General features: G+C 39.1%; 1 protein-coding gene across 1 annotated transcript; it reads right to left on the bottom strand.

The window, feature by feature from the left end:
* Positions 1-1,427: 1,427 nt before the first annotated feature.
* On the bottom strand, positions 1,428-4,610 carry LOC103140585 (uncharacterized). Its single transcript, XM_007555800.2, has 6 exons — positions 4,356-4,610; positions 3,890-4,222; positions 3,730-3,771; positions 3,541-3,651; positions 3,397-3,431; positions 1,428-1,975 (listed from the first exon to the last, which is right to left on the bottom strand). Exons 1-6 carry the CDS (start codon positions 4,399-4,401, stop codon positions 1,853-1,855), a joined length of 690 nt encoding a protein of 229 aa, XP_007555862.1. The 5' UTR covers positions 4,402-4,610; the 3' UTR covers positions 1,428-1,852.
* Between the last annotated feature and the right edge of the window lie 5,056 nt (positions 4,611-9,666).

Here is a 9,666-nt window from a genome sequence, read left to right as displayed (position 1 = left end):
TATAGTTTCTGCAGAGGGTCAGTTTAAAGGACAGGAGTCGTGCTTTAGTGTGAGAAGTTTTTGTTGCACATGTTTTGTTTTCTGCAGAGCTACAGGCCAGTTTCTATGTGGTAAAATCTCACCTCAGTGGAAAGTAACATGGGGGCGGGGTTACCAGATTCACTGTTGTTTACAAATATGTTGAATGGCAAAGAATGATTGTGATACAGGGTGATGATTGCTAATTTTCTTTTATTACATTAACAATAACTTCATAAACACAAAGGCTGATATTTAATCTAAAATGACTCGGTGAGTTTAGTCTGCTTTTGATTTCATTATCTTGCAGACCTGCTGATTTCAGTTGCACTTGACCACAGTGGGCTGCCTCTTCCTGTGAAATGAGCTGATGTTTATCTCCCCTGCCCATCCCCCAGACCTCCAGGAGCCCAGATGACTTTCAGTCTCAGTTTCCTCATTGCATGTGTCTAATGTGAGCCCTTTTTATACAACATGAAATAATTTCTTGTGCATAACAAAAATAAAAATCATTCATTGACATAGGGATGTATAAAGTAACTGGATACAGTTTAACTAGATTTTTTAAATACTAGCTAATAGACATTTAACAGTTTTGTCTCTAATTCAGATACAAATAAACTGCATTGAATTAACTTTTTCACCACAAACATTTTCAGCCAAATATACAAGATATTTATGTGCTGTTGGTATACTGAACATGAGTCTCCACTGCGATGTGTTTTGTCGCCTTCATGATTTGTTCAGTCTTTGGAAAGAACCTCAGCAGAGAAGAGTGAAGGTCAGAAGAGCCCAGAGTCTGGAAACAGAGGAATCAGTATTATGGAAGAGAAACATCTGAACTCGTGGCAGCCATTTTGTTTACCGTGTCACANGTGTTTTCTTTTGACCTGAGTATGCTATTATAATACTAACGAGTGTTAGTTTTCCCATGTTGTATATTTACCCTTGTTTTTTATTATTATTTTTTATCTTAGATCCATATACATGTTTCATTTGCCTTTAACTTTCTACATGCACACCTGGATTTTCCCACTGTGAGATACAGTACAATACAGGACATTTCTATTCTATTCTATTCTATTCTATTCTATTCTATTCTATTCTAACTCCTGTACAGTTTATAGTTTCTGCAGAGGGTCAGTTTAAAGGACAGGAGTCGTGCTTTAGTGTGAGAAGTTTTTGTTGCACATGTTTTGTTTTGTTTTGTTTTGTTTTCTGCAGAGCTACAGGCCAGTTTCTATGTGGTAAAATCTCACCTCAGTGGAAAGTAACATGTGGGCGGGGTTACCAGATTCACTGTTGTTTACAAATATGTTGAATGGCAAAGAATGATTGTTATACAGGGTGATGATTGCTAATTTTCTTTTATTACATTAACAATAACTTCATAAACACAAAGGCTGATATTTAATCTAAAATGACTCGGTGAGTTTAGTCTGCTTTTGATTTCATTATCTTGCAGACCTGCTGATTTCAGTTGCACTTGACCACAGTGGGCTGCCTCTTCCTGTGAAATGAGCTGATGTTTATCTCCCCTGCCCATCCCCCAGACCTCCAGGAGCCCAGATGACTTTCAGTCTCAGTTTCCTCATTGCATGTGTCTGATGTGAGCCCTTTTTATACAACATGAAATAATTTCTTGTGCATAACAAAAATAAAAATCATTCATTGACATAGGGATGTATAAAGTAACTGGATACAGTTTAACTAGATTTTTTAAATATTAGCTAATAGACATTTAACAGTTTTGTCTCTAATTCAGATACAAATAAACTGCATTGAATTAACTTTTTCACCACAAACATTTTCAGCCAAATATACAAGATGATATTTATGTGCTGTTGGTATACTGAACATGAGTCTCCACTGCGATGTGTTTTGTCGCCTTCATGATTTGTTCAGTCTTTGGAAAGAACCTCAGCAGAGAAGAGTGAAGGTCAGAAGAGCCCAGAGTCTGGAAACAGAGGAATCAGTATTATGGAAGAGAAACATCTGAACTCGTGGCAGCCATTTTGTTTACCGTGTCACACTCAGCTCAGTTTTGTTCAGTTTATTTATATGGCGCCATTTCACAACAAATGTCATTTTGAGACACTTTACAAAAGAAAAAAAAATCATTTTATTTCAATCACACATACATTCCAATTGATCCTCAAATACAGTAAGCTCAGTTAATAATTAAAAGTAGTTTAAAAACTTTCTATTATGATACATAGCATCCCATCAGGCACATGTAGGCCTGGCTGACCTGGGCTGCACTGCTGTGGTGCGCCCCACACTGACTAACTGCATCTAGTGGATAACACCTAAAATAACATAATTATTTACATCAGAGTTTCTTCAAGCTGAAAGAAAACATAATCTAACATGTTTAACTTATTAATATCTTCTGCTTATCCAAAGTCGGGTCATAGTAATGTATGAATAGTAATGTAACCCTCAATTACGACCCCATTCTTTTGAACGGCTCTTTGCCCTGAGTGATTGTATTTACTTAATCAGCGAATAAATACAGTGCAAGAAAGGGTTCATATTTTATGGAAACATATAACCAGCTCCTATTGGGAAATGCCAAATATTTAGACATGGTTTAAGTCCACTAAAGGTCAGAGTTCAGAGGCTAACACAGAAGCTCAAAGCCTTATTGGGATATTGAACAAAGGCTGAAAGCTTCTAAATATATATGTCTAACTAGTTACAGTTGTTGAGAGTCACTGCTGGGGTGTGTGGTTATTACAAAGTAATGTAGATCAACATACTTGGTAGCTGATCTGATTTGGGGATATTTCTTCCCCAAATCAGGCCTCAAATTATTGAGGCCTGATTTTTTGCAGAGTGTCAACATTCTTCATATCCTCGTGTCTTCTTCATATTTTCTTATATCCTTGTGTTTGACATCAGAATACACCCTTTCTGAATCGGTACATAACTCAAACACCTCCAGCAGAGACTTGTTATTGGCTTTGTCATGGCCAGTTCAGTATGCATCCACATAAAAAGAAAAATCCTATCTGTACTCAGTTATCTACTCATAAATACTGGATGAACTCAGAGTGATAAGTGCTTCTTAGCACTTGTGTCAAAAATTAGTAGGGAAGCACTAATCTAGGTGTAGCTGAATCCATCTGATAGGTTTCAACAGTCAAGTCAATGACTGTGATCATGAAGCAAGCAGTCAGAAAGTCACAATCACAAAAACAAAGGATAATATATCTCTAGTTTCAGTATGTTGTAGTTATTTTTATAAACACGATACTGCTCCAGTTAGTTTTCCACCATCAGTTATCTTTTTTGTTCATGTCAGTTTTTGCGATTTTGTTCATTTTAGTTGACTATAGTAACTGTGGTTCATACAGTTTAAATTACTCAGTTTACCTTGTTTCTTTCTTTTTGCAGCTTTAAGCTTGAAGCTAAAAAGACAAATGGAAAAGTTTGGTTAGTTAATTACTGATTTGATATTTATTATTCTGTTCTAAATTATTTTAAAATAAGTTGTACAGTGATATAATCAAACTGTACCTCTCTCCAGTCTCCTGTTTTTAACAGCCAGAACAACGACTGTTACAGAGAGAAGAGCAGTCAGAGCACCTAAAATCCCAGGCATCAGGTCCATCAGTTGGTCAGCAGCTTCTGTAAATATTTACATATTAAAGTGGGATTTTTTACTGCAGTAAAATCCAGGGAACTCTTCTAAGACAAATAACTTACTTTTATTATCAGAATCCTCCTTGTCTTTGGAGTCTTCATGAGCTGAAAGTACGGATGAGTTACGGATGAGTCAGTTATTTCTTTTTTTTAAATTTTGCAATAACTTGGTATTACAACAGCGACATTCTCAGATTGTTAAGGTACACAGAGTCAGACTTACCTTTAATGATTAACTCTGTTGCACTGCCAACAACTGTATGTTTCTTTATATAAAATCCACAGAAATACAATCCAGAGTCCATCAGGTCCACTTGTTTGATGTGAAGAAAGACAGTCGTCACGTTGGAGCTCATGTTAAATTTTTCACTTTGGAATCCATGGCAGTACGAAGGTTCACCTTCAGGACCGTACATGGAGGAGATGCAGCTGGGTTTGGTTCCATTAATCACTCTGAACCAGTCTGTCTGGGTTGGAGATGAAGAAATGTTGGAGCAGAACAGAGTGATGTCCTCACCAGGATGAACCTCCACAGTTAGAGACTCACAGATCCAACCTGAAACAAGCAGATTCAACTGTAAGACGACAAAATAAATCAGTAAGAATGGAATCCTGATTCACATGTTAAAGTTAAAGAACACACAGTTAAAATGGAGTCCACGATGAACATGATTTAATATTTTACTTACTTTGGCTGCAGAGCAGTATAGCTGTTATCTGCATGAAGTTCCCCATTCTGCGTACAACAATGTCTCAGTTTGGCCGCTTCTTATGTAGGGGGATTTATTAGAAAGGGGAGTGGTGAACAGTTTACTTCACGTCAAAAGGCTTTTGTTTTTCTTGACCAAACTTTAGCTTTTGAAATATGCAATTCAACTTGAAAAAGTTTAATTATTTAAATACCATCAGTAAACTAACCAGTTTGGTTATTATCAACTACTTTATTCTGAACCTAGTGTGGCACTCTGTCATTCTAAAGTAGTCTTGTGAAGAGGATAAACATAGTTACAGTGACTTCTTTGAACAATCCTTCACCACCATCATCTCCAGAGGTTCCACATCAGTCTCTGGAACAGAACCAGCCTTTTTTATCACCCAGTTCAGGTTTTTTAAATCCCTGGCTCTGATGCTGCTGCCCCAGCAGGTGATGGCAGAAGAGATTACAGTACGCACAACAGACTCAATGAAGATATGCAGCATCTTGCTGCAAACACTGAAGTTTATCTACATCAATGTTTCTCAATTCCAGTCCTCATGGACCACTGAGCTGCATATGTTTGATGTGTCTCTCTTCCAGAACAGCTGATTCAAATGACTGCATGACCTCTTCTGCATTGCATTAAGTGCTGCAGAAGGTCGTTAATCACCCATCCATTCAAGTCAGGTGTGAGGCAGAAGGGAAGCACCTGTAACATGTAAAGTTAAAAGGTAAAGTTGTTTAAAGGGTTAAGTTATAGAATAATATTACCAACTTTGAATGTCTCACAGAGGGCTGTTCATTCTCAGAGCTAGGTAGACAGCTCAGAGAACTACGAACCGGCTGTCTGCAGTTGGTTTGCAGACTAAACCGACTGCAAGAGACTAAACCGTCTCTTGCAGACTAAACCGACAAGCCAGGAAAGGTGAGCATCGATCAGTGAAGCAGCCAGGAGGCCCACTGTAATTCTGGAGAAGTTGCAGAGACTAATCACTCTGATTGAATAATCTGTCTGCAGGAAACCTGCTAGATGTATAATGACCTGTTTGAAATAATGTCCACAAGCCATGTAGGAAATACAGCAAACATGTGAAAGACCAAGGTCTGGTTAGAAGAGACCAAAATGTAACTTTTTGGGTTACATGCACAACACTACAGTTCTTGGTGCAGTACTCTTAAAAACTTAAAAGATTTCAAATGTGGAGTGCTAAATTGCTTTCGTAAAAGTGGTGCATACTGCTCTACATAAATGAGCTGCTGGTTATAATCATAGACATTTTGGTAGAACAAAGCAGCCGTAAAATCAAAATCAGATTTAAAGTCGTGAAGCTGGAGGTTCTGGTGGAGGATCAAAATAAACGCCTAGGAGAACCTCAGCAGAGACTTCAGAGGGATGAATTATAGTCATGCCTTCATAGGTTCACTTTATTTCACTTTTTTTTTAGCAAAACATATGTTTTTTATGCGTGACAGAGACGTTGGTGTGGTATTCTCCAAAAAGGAGCTCACACACAGTGATTATATAAATGGCAGTACAGATGAATGTTCTCTGGAAGATCACTTTCCAAAATCATTGGCTTTTAAGCTAAGTTCATAGCTGATGCATTAAACTGGCGTGAGGATGCTTGCACCGATCACAATGTCTCCAACCGTGTACGTTGGACCAGGTGACCAGGTGCCTTGCGGCACCTGGTCATGCACCTCCGCTCTGTAGCCCAGTGCACAGTGGGCACGCCACCTCTCACTCAAACTGGACGATTTGGAATGTGTTCCTGTAGAGCAGATGCGTCATTTTCAAAGAATACTGCACCAAGAACTAGACCAAGTATAAAAGCCACACGACTTGCCTTGCAAGTACATGCACAACAAGATCCTCTAAAAGTGCAGCTATAACTCAGCCTCTAGCATTGCCAGAAGAAATGCATTTTGGGAGACCCTAAAGGCACCCAGACTGTGATGATAGTGGTCAGGAGCTGCTGCAGTAACAAAGACATCAGACAGATGCACAATGGGCCATTATGCAGAAGGTCAGAGCTGTATCCAGTAATGTGCGTGCCCTCCGCCATGACACTCGGGTCATCATAAAAACTGGTGGTCAGTGCTGTGTCTGGGCTGACAATGACTGTCAGTGCTCAGGCAGCAGTCAGAAGAGCATGTAGTGCTATTGGTCATTAACCTGTACCACTGGCACATGAAGAGGGAGGAGAGTGCACAGGTGGACACCACAGCAACCTGCGAAAATGCAAAGCCACAAATAAGAATATTGTTTTGAGGAAAGGAAAAATGAGACACAGTCAGTGCTACTGGTGTTGAGATTCATTTTCTGGCAGGACAAAACACACAGCCAGAGCTACAACAGAATGATCAGATCTAAGTTCTGTTATCTAGAATATGTAAAAAAGCTACACATGTTAATTACATCCAGTATGACTCAGCTGGATTATTTTGTCCAGAAAAATTAGCATAAATATCTGTTGCCTCTTCTGCAGCGGGACTCCTATTATTTTCACAGGAACGTCGGGACTATTCATCACCTACTGCAGTTTGTGTAGACATCTTTATATAAGTACCAAATTACTTATCAAGTACATAGGAAACAGGAAACATTATTTAACTGGTAGCTACGCGACCCTGCTGTCCGGAACACACAGAGACAACGAGGATCCGCCTGTGTTGCTTTTATAACAGAGTGTAACCTTCCGCTTCAAAATGTAGTGCCAACTAAATTACAATAGTGGCAAACACCTGAGACCAGAGAAGGTGGTAGAGACAAAACCCAAAAGGCTTACAGCTGTGATGACAAAAAAGGGTCTGGAAACTAATCTACTCTTCCAAAATATTATTACTCAAACAGAAGCACAAGAAAAAAATCCACTGAATATTTGCAATCAAAACCAGTAAATATCTAAGAACGAACTATATAACAAATAAGACATTAACAAAAGCACAAAAAAACAAAAAACAAAAACAGATCAAACTCCAGTGAACTACGGCTGTAAAGCTGTGATGGGTAAAGTCAGATCAGATGAAGTGGTGTTAGTGTTCTCTGATGTGTGTGGTCTGTGGTGTCAACTTCAGCTTCCTGCTCACACATCTCACTCCTCCACCAGAGGACCATTTGACTCGTTTGCATGAGAAAGAGACACCTTGGTGGGGTGTTGTTTGTGTGGGGGCTCGAGGCTCAACCCGCCACGGTGGCTTCCTAGCAACCTGCGTCTGTGTCAGGCGTTTGGCTGCTGGAGGCGACCGGCCCATTCGCCTGCTGTCGCCTTCAAGAGTCGAGGCTGCAGTTCCCACCCTCTGATGCTGAGTGTTTTCACTTTTACTAGTCTGCACTTACAGGTGACAGATACACACATGCTTACTCTACACACACTCTGCCAACCACCAACCTACCCCTACATTTACACATACATACTCATGCATGTATGTCTTTCTATCTTCACAATTACCTTGCATTGACTTCCATTCATTTTTCAATCATTTTTTCAGCCTTAGTCCTAAACCCAACCCAGAACCCAAAACAACAACTCTTCCTGAGCTCTGGATCTCACACACACAAAAGTTTTTCAGTCCTTTCAAATGTCTTTTTATTGATTTTTAGCAATACATTGATAGAAACAGTACAAGACCCAAATTTTAACAGATTTTAGTCCACAAACATGAGACACACCCAGCAAAACGAAGCTTAGGTAAAATAAATCAAATTTGCACAGCAGAAAAAAAAGATACAACAAATGAATAATGCCATTTAATATAATGCTATGAAAATAACATCAATTAGCCACATATATGTATGAAAGAAAAATTAATTTATTAATCTAAATAAAGGTGGGCTACTTTGGGATAATAGTAGAAGATTTCTCCAAAGAAGGGATGCCAAACTTTATGAAATCTATTTTCTAAATGGTTGTCGGTCAGGTCAATAACTCCATCAATTTAGCCTGTCTACTTCAATGTCAGACACAGTCAAATCTGTGATGTCATAATGTAAGAGATGCTTGTAAAAATATGTATTTTGACATTGTACAGCTTCAATGTAGAGAACAGTTTTTTTTTCAGTACAGACTGTGTTATGCACTACAAGGGATATGTTTTTATATTATTGTTATGTTGTAATATACATTAGTTACATTTATTTGACATGTCTACATAATGTTACTTGAGCTATTCAGGCCAGAAGTTGCCAAACTGGTGCAGACAGTATTGCAGTGCCCCCTAGAGGTACCACATGTTGCAGCATGGTGACTGTTGAAGTATCAAGGCAATGCAGCGATCTCTAGATTATCTCTGACACTCTCGGTCTGTTTGTGGCTTTTAACTGAAAGTATTTGAAGACTCAGCAGCATTCTTTCAGTACACAGCCCCACTCTGTTTGACTAGTGGAATCACAGATGTGGGTTTGGAAATAAATACAATCCAACACGCAGATTCCATGGTAAGGTTAGTTCAAGTCAGGTTTAGTTTATTCTAAGTCTGGTTAATAAGTTTAAGGAAACTGGTTAGATTGCATCAAGTCATTCATTCATTCACTCCTAGACAAGCATGCAGCAGCAGTGTAGCTTACATTGTTGTTGCCTTTTATGCAATCTCATGCAATGAGAATGGTTATTGTGGGAGATTGCTGCAACAGGATCGGTTAGAGGTCTGGGCTTTTAGTGGACCACTCCAGAATGTCCACCTTGTTGTCTTCAACTTGCTGGAAAATAAATGTTGTCTAAAGTAGTTCTCCTGAAGATAGAAACAAATCGTCATTTTTCCTTTGACCTTTGCAATCCTTCCAGGGTAGCTGCTGAGAAGCATCTCCACAGCATGATGCTGCTACCACCATGCTTCACAGTGGGGATGGTGTGTTTGTGGTGATGGGCAGTGTTGGTAGAGTCTTGTCTGATGAGACCAAAAAGCTCCATCTTGGTTTCATCGGACCAAAGAACTTTCTTCTTCTTCACCATGAAGTCTTCCTGGTTCTGTTTGGCAAACTGTTGATTTGAGTCATGCCCATTCCCTCCTTCAGTGTTGTCATGGTAACTCTGTGTCCTCTCTCACTAGTCTCCTTCTTGCACAGTCAAGGACGACCTGATTTAGGACGACCTGATTTAGGAAGATTTACAGGTGGGCCATATTCCTTCCATTTCTTGATGATGGATTTAAATGGGAACCCAGAGGATGTTCAGGGCCTTAGAGATAATTTCATATCCATCTCCTGACTGATACTTTTCCATCACATTTTCTCCTAGACTTAAACTTAGACTTTCTTTCTTGTCATTGCACAAAGACATGACAGTGAATTTGACAATGAAATC

This window comes from Poecilia formosa, unplaced genomic scaffold (assembly GCF_000485575.1).
Source record: "Poecilia formosa unplaced genomic scaffold, Poecilia_formosa-5.1.2 Scaffold73, whole genome shotgun sequence".
Lineage (NCBI taxonomy): Eukaryota > Metazoa > Chordata > Actinopteri > Cyprinodontiformes > Poeciliidae > Poecilia > Poecilia formosa.
Note: the sequence above shows the minus strand (reverse complement) of the source record. Positions and strands in the feature narration are given on the sequence as shown.

Coding starts and splice junctions, on each gene's coding strand:
- LOC103140585 (XM_007555800.2), bottom strand. CDS start 4,401: ATGGGGAACTTCATGCAGATAACAGCTATACTGCTCTGCAGCCAAA. Junction 3,652..3,729: donor GGAGGATTCTGATAATAAAA/GTAAGTTATTTG, acceptor AAATATTTACAG/AAGCTGCTGACCAACTGATG. Junction 3,432..3,540: donor AAACAGGAGACTGGAGAGAG/GTACAGTTTGAT, acceptor TTGTCTTTTTAG/CTTCAAGCTTAAAGCTGCAA.